Source organism: Phocoena phocoena, chromosome 14, assembly GCF_963924675.1.
Source record: "Phocoena phocoena chromosome 14, mPhoPho1.1, whole genome shotgun sequence".
In the NCBI taxonomy this organism is placed as follows: Eukaryota; Metazoa; Chordata; class Mammalia; order Artiodactyla; family Phocoenidae; genus Phocoena; species Phocoena phocoena.
Genome location: NC_089232.1, coordinates 64,120,772 through 64,139,571, shown reverse-complemented (window position 1 = coordinate 64,139,571; position 18,800 = coordinate 64,120,772). Strand labels below are relative to the sequence as shown.

Genomic DNA, 18,800 nt, shown 5'->3' with positions numbered 1-18,800 from the left:
AAAATCAATTGACCATACAACATGGGTCTAAAATTTTGGACTTTATTCTATTCCTTTCATCTATATGTCTGTCTTCATGCTAGTACAACACTGTCTTGGCTTTGTAGGGATTCTGAAATCAAGTACTCTACCAAGTTCTCTAAGTCTTCAGGTTTTATTCCTTTCTCAAATTGTTTTGCCTATTCTAAATCCTATTGAGAAACAGAGTTGGCAGTTGATGTTTTAGATTATAATTTAGAATCAGAGTAGAAAGATCTGGTTTTGAATCCTGATGTGTTAGAGGGGCTTTTGCCTACTAGGCTGAATCAACAATAGCAGTCATTCCCTATTATTGATGTTGTCAGTGCATCCTGAGGTATAGATGTGTGTCCTCCATTTCTGCACAGTAAATTGTCCCCAAATATGTGTTTCACAAGAAGCAGCCTATTGACCATATATAGACATTGTAAAATCTTGATCAAAAAGATGTTATCCCAAAAAAAAAAAAAAAAGATGTTATCCCACCAGCAATCTGTTGTGTATAGTCTGTTGAATGAATCAGAATTAATTTTTTGTTCTAAGTAGTTTCTTTTGTATTCCACCAGAATATTGAGCTCAATGATGATACTGTTCTAAATGAGATAAAGTTAGCAGATTGTGAACAGTCTCAGATGCCTGACCTGTGTGCTGAAGAGCTTGCTGTTATCCTTGGAATCTGGTGAGTTAATGACTTACTTGGCTACCTTGAACTTCTAGCATATTGGTTCTCTTGTGTTGGGGAAATCTTTGTTCGAGCAGGTCCCCAGAGTTGTGGATGAATAGAGAATCTTGTCATGGCTTATGAAGATGAAGAATAGTTGGGCAACCAATTAAAGGGTTAGAGATGAGGAATCTCAGGAATCTCCTGTAAGTTGGTATACTTATCCTTCTCTTTTCTTCATAAACAAAATTTCTTTGGTTAACCTTGGCTAGGAATAGACTCTTAATGAAGTATTTAGGATAGGTGACTGTTTTGACCTTTGAGGATATTTACGTTCAGAGTATGGAATTATTTTTTATTTTATTTTATTTTTTAAAGATTTTTTGATGTGGACCATTTTTAAAATCTTTATCAAATTTGTTACAATATTGCTTCTGTTTTATGTTTTGTCTTTTTGGCCCTGAGGCTTGTGGGATCTTCGCTTCCCGACCAGAGATCAAACCCGCACACCCTGCATTGGAAGGTGAAGTCTTAACCACTAGACCTCTAGGGAAGTCCCTAGAATTTTTTTTTAATACAAGAGAACCTTATATGTGGTAGAAATAGTTTTTCATTTTATTTTATTTTTCTATTTTGAAATAATTTCAAATATGGAAAAAAGTTGCAAGGGCAAGGCATTGGAAATAACTTTTTTGAGAATAATTTTCCGACATGATATTCTATCACCCCTGAATACTTTAGTGTGTGTTTTCAACAAACAAGGGAGCTTTTGTGCATAGCCATAATACAGCTATCAAAATCAGGAAATTTAACATTCATACTTTACTGTTACTTCCTACTCAGACCCCATTCAAGTTTTGCTAGTTGTCCCAATAATCTCCTTTATAGCACAGGATCCAGTCTAGAACATATGTGTTACATTTAGTTGTCATGTCCCTTTAGTTTCTATCAATCTGGAATAGTTCTTCATTTTTGCTTGACTTTCATGATCTTGACACCTGAAATTTATAAGCCAGTTATTCTGTAGGCTTACTCTCAGTTTGAATTTGTCTGATTTAAAAAAAAAAAAGGATTAGTTTCACATTTTGTATCATTATCAGGGGTATCAGAAAATGGAGGTTTTATGGTTCTTACTGCATCCCAGCAGGTGGAAAACAATTTTGATTTGTTCCTCTACTGGCCATGTTAAGTTTGATCACATGATTAAAGTGGGGTCTGCCAGGCTTCTCCAATGTAAAGTTATTCTTTTTCAACTTTTGTTATTAACATGGTCTTTTAGAGTATATAAATATCCCGTTTCTCATCTGGAGATTTAGTAATGTTCAAAATAGGATATTTCACAAAGTTATAATATTGAGACTGGTTAAATTAGTAATAGGCAATTTAATAGAGGGAGCATTTATAAAAAAGTTTGTGTTTTAGCTCAGTAGAACTTATCTTTCTGTGTTCACCTCATAGCATTTTATCTCCTTTACACTAACAGTAGGTTTTCATTTATACAAAAGTTAAATTCAGTTCTACAGTCCCCTTTTGTTTGATTAAAAAGAATCACTCATGCAGAGTTCTATTTCTAATCCAAATCAGTTGTCTTATCACATTAATTCATCCAGTGACAGAATTTATGCTTACTGCCAAAGAATTATTTGTTCAATTCATGATACTTAGTATATAAATAATATAAACAGCAATCATTTACAAGCAATGTTATGTGCTAGGAATTATGCCATGTACTTTCACACTATCCCTCATTAATGTTCTAACAGTCCTAGAGGTTGTTGTTTTTCTCCATTTTTCAGATGGGAAATCAGGGTTCAAATGGCAAAGTGACTCAATCAGAATTACAGTACAGCATTTAGGGCTTGAATCCAGGTTTTACGGACCCAAATTCTGAGTTTTCCTTTATGCTATTTCTTAAAAGATTATTTTGGGAAACATAATTGTCAACTCAACAGGAAACTAAATCAAACCCAATATATATATTCCAGGCTTCTCTCAGTTGTGCTTTAGCTTTATTGAGTTTGACTTCACAGTTGAGAGAGGACTGAAAAACCAAGAAAATGCTTGTCTTCAAATACTTTTTTTCCCCCAAATATGATCTTGGTAGAATCTCAATATATAGAACAATTAAAAGTGCTGAATGGATTTCATGGGCAGTTTAAATCTTCATTGTTTGGTAGAAACTACTTGATTATATTCTGAATCTTGGGGCATCTGATGCACTTTATAAACCCCTGGGTTGGAACATCCGTGAATTGATGATTTGCATGTGGGGGTCGTGATTTTATTATACTGTCTGATCTCTGCGTGACCTCCGTGGCCACTAACCCCTGTGAAGAGGTGATTTGGACATTGTGGTGGGCTGGGTTCTTTGGAAAGGAGACATAGGGGGAATTCATATAGATGGTGGATTGACCAAACAAACTGTGGGGCCAGCTTCATGCTCTTTTTCTTCAACTCCTTTGCTTCACTGGCCTCCTGCTTGAATTTGATTTTACCTGGAGGCCACGTGTCTCATACATCAATGTACCTGATTGCTTTTATGTAAAGTAACTGTGGGAGAAATTCCTTAAAATACAGCAATCCTTCAGTAATTCAGACAACTGGAGTGAGAAGGGTAATTCCTTTTGAATTAATAGTCTGATTTTCAGATATGCAGAGTAATATATTCTAAGCCTAAGTTAGTAAGTTACAGTGAAGAGTGGTGGCCTGATTCAGTTACTGTATCATAATTACTTGTAATGAGCCTGTAGCATTTCAACTTTATCTATATACTTTATGCAGTGAAGTTAAGATTGGAATTTTGTATGTGAGGGATGAATTTTCATCCATTTTGGTTGAGGTTCTTATTTTAGAATGACTTTTGTTTTTGTTCACTTATCAGAGTCATAGTATCAGAACCAAAAGGACCTTAGGGGTTATTTGGATCATCTTGCCAACTAATACATAATTCCTTTGTGCAATCAAACTAGAAATGTCTAAGTATGTATGTGTGTATTGTGTGTGTGTATGTTTTCAGATGAGGTAAATTTGAGAAATAACATTGTATTAATTTCAGGTGTACAACATAAAATGATTTTATAATTCCTTCCTTCCATTCATTTATTTTTTTTGACCAACAATATGTTCATTTAACAATTATTATGTAAATATTTTATGCTCATTATAAAATCCTCCAACAGTATGGAAAATTATGAGGAAGTGGTACTATTTTGTGAGGTGGTATTTTCTTTTCATTCTTAATACAAGTAATATTTGCATACAAAATAACTTATGTAATATATAAATATAAGTTATATAATATAATAATAAACTGAAACCACCACCCAATTTAAAAACTAGAAGATTGCAAATACCACTTGCTCAGTCTGTGTGCTTCTTTCCCATCTCATCTTCCTGCCTCTCTTTAAAAGGTAATCACTGTCCTGAATTTTGTCTTTTTCTTGCCTTTTCAAAAAATATATTTATTCACATGTTTTATACCTCTAAGTCAGTGGCTTCATTTTGTTTGTTTTCACGCTTTATAAAAGCGCTATCTTACTATATGTAGTCTTCTGTGATTTGCTTTTTTCTCTCACTAGTGTCTTTCTGTGACTCATCCATGTTGTTATACATAGCTGAAATTTACTTTGCTGTATAACATTCCATTGGGTGAATATTTTACAATTTATTGGTTTCTTTTTTGGACATCTGGATTGTTAACAGATTTTTCCTATTACACACAATATTACTATGGATATTCGTGTGTATGATTCCTGGTACACCTGTTGAAGAATTTCTCTCAGCTCTATACCTAGGCTGGAATTACTGAGATTAGGATATATGAATGTTCACTTTACAAGATAATGCTAAATTGTTTTCCAAAATTATCCAATCAAATCATCTGCCTCTTTGACAACTTCTTAATTTTTGCCTGTCTCATGGTGATACTAAATTTTTTTTTTGTATGAGTTTGATAAATAGGAGTTGTTGCTATATTCTTTTCATTTTCTTTGTGGAATGACACAGATTGGGTTTCATTTTTTTCTTATAAAATAAATTGTGTTGATATTTTATACACCAACCACATTTCATTTCTCAGCATTTTATTACTTTTTGTACTTATCTTTGGCACACTCATCTCTACATTTCTATACAATGCAGTAATATTAAAATATGTGCTTTCAAATATGTAGGTATAGTTTACTTGCCTTTTAAAAATTATATTTCATTCATTATGACATGCATTCTCGAATTAATTTGCTTTTTTTTTTCAATATAAAGCACAAATCTCCAAAAGAATAACCCAGTGCATAAGTTAACTGAAGAGGAGCTGCTGGCGTTTACATCTGTGAGTAATGTCTCTTTCCTCTCCATTTCTTTTTTTCTTTCTTTTTTTCCTTATAAATTATTTTGCCTCTGGTATATTCTTGCCTCAGATTGCTCATGATGAAACACTGCCACCTAAGGAAATTGAGGGGAAAAAAGCTCATCATTTTAGTTTCCAAGCTGCATATATCTTGCTGCTGATTTAGACATAAGCATTTTTCTTTGCACTTGCTTAGATTTGGGAGCGGTGACCAAATATTTCTTGCTCTTTGTTTGATCCCAGGGCCTAGTCCAGTATCTCACACATAATAGGTGCTCAATAAATACTTGTTGAATGAATAAATGAAGTGACAGAGCAAGAGTTTGAACCTTTACTCCAAAGCCAGTATAGTGTGCGACTCTTTCGTCTCAGATTGAAGGTGATGCGACATGGATGTGATGAGAAAGAGGACTTCAGAGAGCGAGGAGGAGAACCAGCAGAGGGAATGGGTTTTGGAGGCTGAGGCAGGAGGCAGTGTCAAGAGCCAGGGGTACTTGTCAGCGTTCAGCAGTGGAGAGCAGCCTGAAGGAAAGGCTGAGGCTTTGATGTTTTGCGTTGCTTATCTCTATGACAGTTTCAGTGGAATAGCTGGGTAGTCACCTCACTACAGAGAATTAAGGAGGGAATGGGGTGTAAGAAAATAAAGTTGCTAGATGAAGACCACAGTTAGAGAAGAATGTCAGTGAAAAGGGAAGATAGAGTAATCGATGTTTGAGGATTCATGATCAAAGAAGGCTTTTCAAGAAGAGGAAAGTCAGAGAGCAAGAGGTCAGTCAGTATCTTTTTAGCTTTATGGATAAGAAGAAGATACACACGTCTTTAATGAACACAAGTTGCTTAAGATACATCATTTTTTCAAAGACATTTTTATTATCATAGTTAGGGATCAAGTTAGAATTCTGGTGTTTTCTTCCTTTGTTATTTTTCAGATAAGGCAAAAATAAAGCACTTTTATCTGGTAGAAAGGAAAGCTAGCTTACTTTGTACTGTAAAATAAATTTTGCAAGTTACTATTTTCTACATACAGTTTTGGAACTGGTTGGATGTTAATCTTCTGAGTCCTCTGGGTGCCTGTTTTATTTTCTCGCTTAAGTATTCTTAGAAATCTGCTGTTTTTCATTATAGCATATGAGTGTTTAGGTAACTATGTAGAATGTCCCTAATTAGTCATTACATATGCTATAGGGAATTTGACAAGTAAAGTGTTAAACAGTTTTTAAAAGATATATTTTAAAAATTGTTATGTACCTCCCATTTATTCATTCAGCTAATATCGATTGAATACTTAATATCTACCAGGCATTGTGCTGGTTATTGGAGATACAGCAGTAAACAGTCTTTTCCCTCTTGGAGTTTACATCAGTTTACACTCTTGTGAGGGAAATAACACAGTAGACAAAAAAAGAAATAGATATTTAATAGAAGTGCTCAGTGTAAATATAAAACAGTATAAGGGAATAAGAATGGGTTGGGGATGGCTGTTTTATTTTATTTATTTATTTGTTTTTTTGTGGTACGTGGGCCTCTCACTGCTGTGGCCTCTCCCGTTGCGGAGCTCAGGCTCCGGACGCGTAGAGCCTGTGGGATCTTCCCGGACCGGGGCACGAACCCGTGTCCCCTGCATCGGCAGGCGGACTCTCAACCACTGCGCCACCAGGGAAGCCCGGGGATGGCTGTTTTAGACAAGAAGGTGGGGGAAGATCTCAATGGGAAGGTGATGTTGAACATGGATCTTCCTGATGTGAGGCACAGGAAAGGACACGGAGGGTCTGGAATGATGGGGAGCTTGAGTCAGTGTAAGGAAGTACAGAGCTGGATGGGGACAGTCACCAAGTATCTAGATGATAAATGATGACCAGGATGTTTGTGTTTCTTCTGATGACTGAGCTAAACAGGATGCAGCATATGATAGGAAGTATTCCTGCTGTCCTCTCATGGGGACAGTGGTCAGCAGTAACGCCTTCTTGGGATTGGCTTCATAAACAGATTATTGTGGAATGTAGATTATCCACAGTTATCCTGAAATGACATTAAAACACTCTATTTACATTCAAGCAGTTAACTTTTTTTTTAGTGTTTTTTGTGGGTGGGGTGTATTCTTTTCTTTAACCTTTTCTTATTTCTTTTCTGATTCTTTTCTCTTTCTCTCTTTCTTTCTTTCTTCTTTTCCTGTTCTTGTTCCTCTACACAGTGAGGTGCTTCTGAAGTAATTAACTCTGGTAACCTGTGATGGTAGGTGACTCATCCCTCCTAACTTGCAATGAAGGTCGTAAACTCAGGTTTCATACTTTCCCCCCAGGGCTTTATAATACATAAGTTTTCTGCTCTCCTCCTCCAGCTCTCTTCCAAGTCAGCACTGACCTGAGGACTGATCACTTTTTCGAGGAAAGCTGTTCAGTGACAGTGCTTTATAGTGCCAGGCCTAGCTCTTCTAAAGAGATGAGTTTGTTAATGCCAAGTAAATGTTTAATTGGTAAGAAGTAAGGCAAGGAACTTATAGTGAGGAGGGCTTTGAGGAGCCCCAAGCATGCTTTGGGCTGTGCACCACCCATTCCATTTCTTATCCCAAAGGAAGCATACGGAATACACCAGAAAAACCCAGATCAGCTCTTCCTTTTGTCATTCAGTCCTTCCTCTTATCCCTTCTTTGTGCATGATTCTGAAGTGGGTAATAAGGTGGCCCCTGGTTTCAATGAAGAATTTCACTAAAATTTATATCCTATATAACTGTATGTCCTGGACATAAATATTCTTTATTTATATCCTATATAACTCCAGAGGAGTGTTTGAGACAAGAGGGACCACTTTTAAGTGCTACCCTGCTTCTGAACTCTCTTTTAACAAGGATCATATTTGGGCTTACAGTATTGTAATTATTTATGTGTATGTCTTATCTTCCCCATAAGGCTATAAACTTCCAGTTTTAGGCACTGGTCTCTGTTCTTCTCTGGGTCTTCTACAAGGCCTACTGCAGTGCTTCAATGCTTTACTCACAGTTGTTGCTCAAGAAAAGTATGCAAAATGCAGGAATGAATGAAGTACACTAGAACCAGAAACAGGATTTATTTCTGTCCTGCAGCAAGGTGCTGCATTGCTCCACTTAGTTCCATAATATAGGTAGTACTACCACCCAGCGTACTACCTGGTGTATCCTTAGGATAACCACTTATTTCATCTTCCTCTTCAGTGAAATGAGGGAAGGAGTGATGTGTCCCTCCCTCGGCACTGAAAACTTGTTTTGAGGATCAAATTACAGAATGTATGTGAAAATACTTCAGAGTGGGTAGATAGAGCCTGATGCCCCCATAGCATTCAGGAATGAGTCAGCTTATCTGGTTGCTGGTTTGTAGGAGCGCGCTACTGTTTTCAAGGAATAGGACTTCCTAAGTGGGTAAGGCCGGTTTGGAATTGGCTGTAGATGTGGAAGAGAAGGGAGTAGAGAGGAAAGAAGCAGCATCCTCTTCCTTCCTGAGCATACGTTTCCATGCTCTGGCTGTGACGTGGTGGCCCGGGGTCTGGAGTTGTGAACTCTTGAGGCTGTGAGGTGTCTTCCTCTGTTGATAGAAGAGCAAGTCCTGTAGAAATCTCAGTCCCCTACCAGAGTATTGTGAGCACTTGGAGGGACAGGAATGACAGTTATTGAACATTTGATTTATACTTACTGAACAAATGAATGGCTTATTGGTCCTGAATTTTGTTCAGTTTTCATGTGCTATCCTAAAGTTTACTAAAATAATGGTGAAATCTCTTTTTTGGAAGAATTTTTGCCACTGTTTCCAGGTTGGTGTAGCATGTTGAAATATATGTGAGATATGTTGGGAAAAAGTTTTAATTCAGCAATGGCAGAATATTTTCCCAAGAAGAATACTTCACCTTTTTAATATTGTTATTATGTAATGCTCTTCCTGAGATATTCTTTCCTCACATTTCAGGAAAACTGAATGAGTCATAGTAAAAATAACTCACATTGTTCTAGAGAGTCATTTATGTTGTGTCGGCTTGATAATTTAAAATTAGCTGTGTTGTCTACGTTATTTCCTTTCAGATGAGCCAAGTCAGTGACATTCAGTAATGCCTTTAATTTCCTTTCATTGTTGAAAATGGGAAAATTTAGTTAATTCATACAGGTGTTTCAGTTTTCATTGGCAAAAGTTCTGCTTAAGTGTGAATTGGTACTGGCAGCCTGCCTTCTCACTGTCTGCCTGAAGCCCCAAGGTCTCTGTAAATGAAAAATGGAAAAAGACCTTTGAAAGTTACACATTATATTGTATGTATTTTCTCTTTCTGCTGTTAATTTTAAGGCTACTTAATAAATACTTAACTATGGAATTAAAATAGTTTGCTAACCATTTTTTTTTTTTTTTTTTTTTTTTGCGGTATGCGGGCCTCTCACTGCCGCAGCCTCTCCCGCCGCGGAGCACAGGCTCCGGACGCGCAGGCGCAGCGGCCACGGCTCACGAGCCCAGCTGCTCCGTGGCATGTGGGATCTTCCCGGACCGGGGCACGAACCCGCGTCCCCTGCATCGGCAGGCGGACTCTCAACCACTGCGCCACCAGGGAAGCCCCTGCTAACCATTTTTGAAGAGAAAAATTATACCTTTTTTTCTTCTAGGGCATACTTATTTCTTAATTTTAATTTTTTAAGATAGGCAATATAACTGTGAGATAGTCATGATACTTTGCATTACATGTTGACATGTCTATATTAAGCAGGATAACCCAGGATTTTGATTTTCTTTCTGGTTTGAATACTTGTCTCCCCAGATGTTACTCATGCATTTTAATTTAACAGGCATCATGAGCCTTGTAGCTATATCTGGGTCATAACTCAAGGATCATGAGCCTTGTAGCTATATCTGGGTCATAACTTGGTAACTTTTAAAGAAGCAGGAGATGGGTATGTTTTGTTTCAGTTTGTGGGTTAACTGTTATTAAACAGAGGCTTAAAATATTTTTTTTTGATTGGAATTGAACTAGGTTACTTGTATATATCTTACTTCAAGAATAGACAGAGAAAGAATAATGAGTAATAGGATTTGTGGGATCTTACATGGCTCTTTTCTTACCATCATCTACTCTGGTAACTGCTAGATTTCTTTCTTCACAGTTAACCATGGCTTAAGGTTAATGCTTATTTGTGGGTCTATTTCTAGCCATGTTTGAGTAACTGGTACTGCATTTGAACTCTCATTGTAAACAACCACAAATCTGGGGCAAAATACATATATGAAACAGCAGTATATAAAAAGGATAGTAAGTTATGACCAAATAAGTGTTTATCTCAGGAATGCAAAATTGGTTTAACATTAAACAGTCATTGCAATTCATCTTATAATGTAGTAAAGGAGAAAAGCTGAATGATTATCTCATTATATTTATTTATTTTAGCATTTGAAAAAATTCAACACTCTTTCATTGTAAAAACTTAGTAAACTATGAAGAGAAGACAATATCAACCTGATAAAGGGTATCTATGAAAAATCAGAGTTAAAATTATTATTGATGAAAAACTAGTTTTTCCTCTAAGATCAGGAAAGTGGCACTTCTATTCTTCATTGAACTGGAAATCCCAGCTAGTGCAACAAAACATTAAGAAGATGCAAAGGGAGTGCAGATTGGAAAGGAAGATATAAGATTATCATTTTGCATAGATAGCACAATTCGTTACATAGGGAAACTCTATAAAGAATAGACATGAAAGCTACTGGAACTAATAAGCAAGGTCTGAGAATGCAAGGTCAATATAAAAAAGTCAGTTATGTTTATATATACTAGCAGTGAATAATTGGGAAAGCAATTTTAAAACTACTTACAATAGCATAAAAACAGCAAATGTTTAGTGATGAATTTGACTAAAGTGTAAGACCCGTACACTGAAAATGACAAATATTGCTTTAAGAAATTGAAGATCTGAATAAATGGAGAGACTTACCATGTTCATGGATTGGAAGGCTTAATATTGAGTTGACAGTTCTTCCAAAATTGAGCTATAATTTAAATCCAGTAGCAATTGGAATCCAGGAGAACCCCCTTCTCTTTTCTATTTTTGCAGAAATTGACAAGATGATTCTAAAATTTGTTTGGAATACTTTTGCTTCTGTGATGGCCAAGTAAGCTCTTTGGACCCATCTGTCTGCAGATAAAAATTAAAAACTATAGACAAAATACAAAAAAACAAGCAAAATAAACTACCTGGTGACATTAGGTTATATGAATGACCATTAAGAGAATGAAAGATTGTTAATATCACTAGTCATTGGGAAAATGCAAATTAAAACCGCAACAATATACCACTATACACCACTTAAAAGGTATATTACCATACAGAGTAGTTGGAATTCTCATACATTGTAAATGTAATGTGACATAAAATGGCACAACCACTTTGGAACACAGTTTGGCATTTTCTCATACAGTTAATCATCAATCCCACCTCTAGGTATTTGTCTATGTGAAATGAAAGTATGTGGCTCCACAAAGACTTACACAAATGTTCATAGTTGTTTAATGCATAATAGCTTAAAACTGGAAACAGGGCTTCCTTGGTGGCGCAGTGGTTGAGAGTCTGCCTGCCGATGCAGGGGACACGGGTTCGCGCCCCGGTCCGGGAGGATCCCACATGCCGCGGAGCGGCTGGGCCTGTGAGCCATGGCTGCTGAGCTTGTGCGTCTGGAGCCTGTGCTCCGCAACGGGAGAGGCCACAGCGGTGCGAGGTCCGCGTACCACAAAAAAAAAAAAAAAAAAAACTGGAAACAGTGCCAATGTCCATCAACAAGGAAATAATAAATTGCAGTATATCCATCTAAAGAAATAATACTCAGCAATAAAAGGAAGTATTGATACATGCAACGATGTGGATGAAATCTGAAAAACATGATTTTGAGTTAAAGAAGCCAGATTGTATGATTCCATTTCATTAGAGTTCTAGAATAGGCAAAACTAAATCATAATCACAGAAAATAGATCACAGATTGATTGCAAAGAGGTGCAAGGAAACCAGGGAATTTTTGTGGCTGATAGAAATTTTGTATATCTTGATGTTTGTGGTGTATACATTTGTCGACACAGATCAAACACTATACTAAATATGGGTTTATTTTATTGTACCTATCATATACTTCATTAAAGTCACTAAGAATAACTAAAAGGGAAAATGCATGTATGTTATTTAGAGCTGTAATATTTAAGATGGATTAGTTTGTCAAAGTAGATTTCGGTTTCCGTGTAGATTAGTCCTTATCATCAATTTATGAAGTACACCAGAAATACTCAACCTACCTAAAGTGTTAAATGGAAAGAATGTAGAAGGAGAAGAACAAATTCCCAATGGGAAATTGCTCAATGTTCACATTCAGTATGAAGCTTACTTCTTTTTCAAGGCAAAATCAAGCTAGTTTTACCCAAATATTTTTGGAAACTTGTGTTCAAAAGAAACCCTAAAATTGAGTGGATGGATATACTGTATAGATCTCCAGTTGGGGGTCCCTTTGACTCTTAGCATCCAACACAGGTTGTCGATATTAAAATGTTTATTGAATTGAATTTTTTCCCTCTCATGATTGAGAGTCAACAGAAACAACAAATAGAAAGATAGTTAGGATGAATGTAGTGCACAGGGCAGGAAACTTGTGTATACAATAAAATAAAGTGAGGTACTAATATATGTTTTCAGGTAACTTCTTGTGTTAATGGACATAAAAGTAGTTAATTAGTAGAATTTAATTATTTTAAATCTGTAAATGCCATCTTTAGTAGAATCGGTATTGGGCCTGCAGATCAGACTATTGGTTGTGTGGCAAAATGTTAACACTTGGGTGAAGGGTGTATGGGAATTCTTTGTATTATTCTCAGAACTTTTCTGAAGAAGAAAATAAATTTGAAAATAAAAAGTTGAAAGACCTCTGGCACAAAACTATATGGAAAATGAGCAAAGTGCATTATTGCCTCATTGCTAGATAACCATCCTTATTTGGGGTTGAAGATATACACAGGCTCTCTGGAGCATACTCAGGCTACCTTTAAACTTCGGTCCGTCTCCCTGTGTCTCTTACTGGGTTTCAACCTTGTCTTGCCCCATATTGTCTTTAGCAGCAAAGGAAATAGGGAGGAGCTACGAAATTTAAAGACGTGGCTTAAAAGGAAGAAGGGGGACTCCTGGACCAGAGAGCAGAGGCTTTCACGGCGTTAAGACACTGCTAATCTCATAAGAGGTAGAAAAGGTGTCTAAGGAGTCTTCAGACCTGATTTAAACACGTACATATGTGCATAGACACTCAGAGATGTTAGCAGCTGGGGTCAGGGCCAGCAATGAGAGGCAGGGAGCCGAGGCCTCGGCAGGCAGCCGTGAGGGATGGAGTTACCTGAAGTAATAGCACTTTCAGAACTTTCCACTGAGCTAAGACTGAAGCAAGCAAGTCTGAAGCGATCGTGAATGCATGGTGCTGCTTGACTGTGGCAGCAGAAACCAGTCTGTCTAGAGGAAAACATCTCCTAAACCCAAAATAAAAATTGAGCGGTGAGCTCATAATTAAAGATCAATAAACAGAAGAGAAGGCAAGCCACTGTGGTTGAGAGTCAACAAACAACAGATTAAAGGATGAATTGCAGTTTTCTCATTCATAATGTATAACAGCTATGTGTGAAACGTTTACAGAAATATAGGATATAATCACAAAGATAACCTAGCAACTTATGTTAGTTATTAGATGTTCATGATTTGGGAGAGAAAATGTAACTTCTAGAAATAACTTGAAATTAAAAAGCAGAATTAAAAAATAATGTAATCCATGTTTATCCACATCAGAGAGATGTCCAAAAACACCAAGAAGTTGTGTATAACAGGTGTTCTAGAAATTCCAGTCTTAGAAGTACACCTAAGAAACTCATGCACGTGCATTAGTGGATGTGTATAAGAATGTTTAACAATAGCAGTGTTTGTAATGGCAAACAAACTGTAAACAGCCTAAATGTTGACAGGAGAAGGGATAAATAAACTGTGATGTCTTATATCACAAGTATGAAATATTATACAACAGTGAAGTGAAAATAAATGAACTATAGCTGTAAGTAACAACATGGATGAGTTTTATAAAGGTAATGATAGGTTAAAAAACCAGTCCCAGGGACTTCCCTGGCAGTCCAGTGGTTGAGACTCCACACTTCCAATGCAGGGGACGCGGGTTCGATCCCTTGTTGGAGAAGTAAGATTCCCACATGCCGCAAGGTATGGCAAAAACAACAACAAAAAAACCAGTCCCAGATTCACAGGTGCTTATATTATACTTTATAACTTGCACTTTAGTTACTTTTAATCTTCTTTGTATATCAAATAATAAAAAAATCTGAAAAGCATTTTGGGCAAGAGCAAAATCATTTAAATGTTATTAGATAAACGATTTTAAGGAATAAACGACACTGACATCATTGTGTATATTTTACTTTTAAAGTGAATCTTGTTGTTTATTAGGTGGTGATAATGGAGAGCTTTAATGTAAGGTGAAGGAAAAAACCTTAAGAAAGAAAAGCTCCTTAGTGGAGCTTCCGGTCCCCAGATAGGAGAAATATATGGGGCTTATAGCTAAGATGTTGATACATTTGATATTGAGGAGTCTTACTCAGACTCATGGCTTTGTGCTTCGGCTTTTGGCCATCATTGAAGCTACAGGTGTTAGGCCTTTTGACATTATGAATTCACATGGTGTTAAAGGATGAAAAATCCAGTTCAAAAATAATTTGTATGCTTTAAATAGGTCTGCTTTTCATGACCATGTGAAAGGTGCATCTGGTACTGATGAACTGGCATCTCCAGAATGCAGGAGATCTTTCTTTTTTGAGGCAACCAAATGACCATCAGCTTGATCTTTCTGGTGTCTGCTTTCTATGTGAAAATTTGCAGACTGGAGAAAAGAACTTTGAGTGCGTTGTAATAGCAGGAGACCCAGAATCTCAGGATTTGCCAAGCATGCTGCTAGATACTGTGGAAGAAATAAAGGTATAAAACATAAGCCTTGCCTTCATGGAATTTTTAATTTAGCCAAGATCAGATAAACTTATGAAAATGTAATTAGCAGTACCAGGCAATTTAAACTACAAATTGATAGCACAGATAAATAAATCCCCTAACTGCTTAGAAAAGAAGAAAATATTTAGAACAGAGCAGTCAAAGAAGGCTTTGTTCACTAAGGGAGGATTAGAGGGGCCTTGAAAGACAGATGGGAGCTAGATGGAGTGATAACACCAGCAAAGGCAAAGAGATGGCCATGTGTGAGCTGCACTGGGTTCATTTGGCTGTGTTGGAAGGTTTGTTTAAGGCAGTAGTAAGACTTGGGGGAAAAATAGCTTTGAGACAGATTTTAAATGGTCTAGAGAGCAAGGACAGGGCATTTGGACTGCTGTTCTACTGGCAATGATTTATAGACTACATTTGGAATTTAAAGTTATTTGGTACTGATTTTCACAACGAATGCTCTTTTAAACAGTTCGTTTAGAAGGGGGAATAGTTTTGTTTTTTTAATAATATTTCTTTGTTCCTTACTTTTATAAGGTCAGCCTGACCTGGGTTGGCGTTGATTTGCCTTTAGTGTAGCCAAACAACTATGCATCCACAGGAGAGCTCTGAGTTGCCTTGATTTATGCGTAGAAAAAGCAACTATGTGAAAGTTCCTTCATATTTAAAGGAGCAGACTGGCTGTCTGTCATGTAAAGGGTCCTAGTGACCTCTGGAAGAAGAGTATTTGAAATGTATAATGATAAGAATGAAAGGAAATTTGTTTTTAATAGAAACAACACTCCAGATCCTCTTTGATGGTGGTACATAATTTTCTTGGCTACTTATCTGGAAATGAGGGTAATGTTGCATATGGTGGGAAATTGTTAGCTAAGTAAAATCATGCCTTCTGTATAGTGTGTCATAATATTAAAATTTACTTTTTAATGTAAGTTAAAGTGGTATTCACTGACTTTTTCAAGTAGTTACTGGCATTTCCTCAGATGTCATCAACAGATGATTACAACTCCCTTTCTGGTCTGAGCCCAAGCATCAGCTCAGGTGGCATAGTTTAGTGAGAAACTCCTACTGAGGCGTGCAGAGCTGTCTCCCTTTTGCTCTCAAGGTATCTTGTTACACTTCTTATCAACAATTGCTGAAGTGGATTGATTCTTTAACTTATAAAATATTCTAACTATAAATAAAAGAGTTTATTTCAACTTTCACAACAATAGAAATGTTAAAGTGTGTATGAAAAATTATACACTTGTAGAAGCCTACTGACTCAGTGAGTAACCTTTCAGCAGTTCTGGTTAATGAGATTTGAGATATGAGAGAACTTTTCTTAAAAAGAGACACACAAATGTTACCACTTACTTTTAGGGGGTTTCTGGCCTCTGCCCTGGTATGTGAAAATGGTGGAAATTCCATTTCACATAAAAGTATATGGTTGCAATAGGCACAGTGTTCTGTAGCAATTGTCCTAATTCTCAAATTGCTGCTAATTGAACACACCAAATTTCTTTTTTCTTTCTTTTTTTTTAACATCTTTATTGGACTATAATTGCTTTACAGTGGTGTGTTAGTTTCTGCTTTATAACAAAGTGAATTACCTCTACATGTACCTACATCCCCATATCGCCTTCCTCTTGTGTCTCCCTCCCATCCTCCCTATCCCATCCCTCTAGGTGGACACAAAGCACTGAGCTGATCTCCCTGTGCTATGCGGCTGCTTCCCACTAGCTATCTATTTTACGTTTGGTATTGTATATATGTCCATGCCAATCTCTCACTTTGTCCCAGCTTACCCTTCCCCCTCCCTCCCCATGTCCTCAAGCCCATTCTCTAGTAGGTATGCATCTTTATTCCCATCCTGCCCCTAAGTTCTTCGTGACCTTTTTTTTTCTTTAAGATTCCATATATATGTGTTAGCATACGGTATTTATTTTTCTCTTTCTGACTTCACTCTGTATGACAGACTCTAGGTCCATCCACCTCACTACAAATAATTCATTTTTGTTTCTTTTTATGGCTGAGTAATATTCCATTCTGTCTATGTGCCACATCTTCTTTATCAGTTCATCTGTGGATGGGCACTTAGGTTGCTTCCATGTCCTGATGTTGTTAATAGAGCTGCAGTGAACGTTGTGATACATGATTCTTTTTGAATTATGGTTTTCTCAGGGTACATGCCCAGTAGTGGGATTGCTGGGTCATATGGTAGTTCTATTTGTAGTTTTTTAAGGAACCTCCATACTGTTCTCCATAGTGGCTGTGTCAATTTACGTTCCCACCAACAGTGCAAGAGGGTTCCCTTTTCTCCACACCCTCTCCAGCATTTATTGTTTGTAGATATTTTGGTGATGGCCATTCTGACCGGTGTTAGGGGATACTGCATTATAGTTTTGATTTGCATTTCTCTAATGATTAGTGATGTTGAGCATCCTGTCACGTGTTTGTTGGCAATCTGTATATCTTCTTTGGAGAAATGTCTATTTAGGTCTTCTACCCATTTTTCGATTGGATTGTTTGTTTTTTTTGATACTAAGCTGCATGACCTGCTTGTAAATTTTGCAGATTAATCCTTTGTCGGTTGCTTCATGTGCAAATATTTTCTCCCATTCTGAGGGTTGTCTTTTCATCTTCTTTATGGTTTCCTTTGCTGTGCCAAAGCTTTGGAGTTTCATTAGGTCCCATTTTTTAATTTTTGTTTTTATTCCCATTTCTCTAGGAGGTGGGTCAAAAAGGATCTTGCTGTGATTTGTGTCATAGAGTGTTCTGCCTATGTTTTCCTCTAAGAGTTTGATAGTGTCTGGCCTTAACTCTTAGGTCTATAATCCAGTTTGAGATTACTTTTGTGTATGGTGTTAGGGAGTGTTCTAATTTCATTCTTTTACATGTAGCTGTCCAGTTTTCCCAGCACCACTTATTGAAGAGGCTGTCTTTTCTCCATTGTATATTCTTGCCTGCTTTATCAAAAATAAGGCGACCATATGTGCATGGGTTTATCTCTGGGCTTTCTATCCTGTTCCATTGATCTATCTTTCTGTTTTTGTGCCAGTACCATGCTGTCTTGATTACTGTAGCTTTGTAGTATAGTCTGAAGTCAGGGAGCCTGATTCCTCCAGCTCCGTTTTTCTTTCAGAAGATTGCTTTGGCTATCCAGGGTCTTTTGTGTTTCCATACAAATTGTGAAATCTTTTGTTCTAGTTCTGTGAAAAATGACATTGGTATTTTTTAATAGAGATCGCATTGAATCTGTAGATTGCTTTGGGTTGTATACTCATTTTCACAATGTTGATTCTTCCAATCCAAGAACATGGTATATCTCTCCATCTGGTGGTATCATCTTTAATTTCTTTCTTTCATGTTTTACAGTTTTCTGCATACAGGTCTTCTGTCTCTCTAGGTAGGTTTATTCCTAGGTATTTTATTATTTTTGTTGCAATGGTAAATGGGAGTGTTTCCTTAATTTCTCTTTCAGATTTTTCATCTTTAATGTATAGGAATGCAAGAGACTTCTGTGCATTAATTTTGTATCCCACTACTTTACCAAATTCATTACTTAGCTCTAGTAGTTTTCTGGTAGCATCTTCAGGATTCTCTATGTATAGTATCATGTCATCTGCAAGCAGTGACAGCTTTACTTCTTCTTTTCTGGTTTGGATTCTTTTTATTCTGTGATTGCTGTGGTTAAAACTTCAAACACTATGTTGAATAATAGTGGTGAGAGTGGGCAACCTTGTGTTGTTCCTGATCTTAGTGGAAATGGTATCAGATTTCACCATTGA

The 18,800-nt window shown here is 36.8% G+C and overlaps 1 protein-coding gene across 1 annotated transcript in view; it reads left to right on the top strand.

The window, feature by feature from the left end:
• The window catches only part of TTC27 (tetratricopeptide repeat domain 27), a 186,991-nt gene that overhangs the window by 51,180 nt on the left and 117,011 nt on the right, over positions 1–18,800 (top strand). The window contains exons 8-9 of the mRNA XM_065891074.1: positions 585–697; positions 4,940–5,006. Coding sequence (XP_065747146.1) covers positions 585–697; positions 4,940–5,006 — 180 coding nt within the window. The remainder of the gene's footprint in view (positions 1–584; positions 698–4,939; positions 5,007–18,800) is intronic.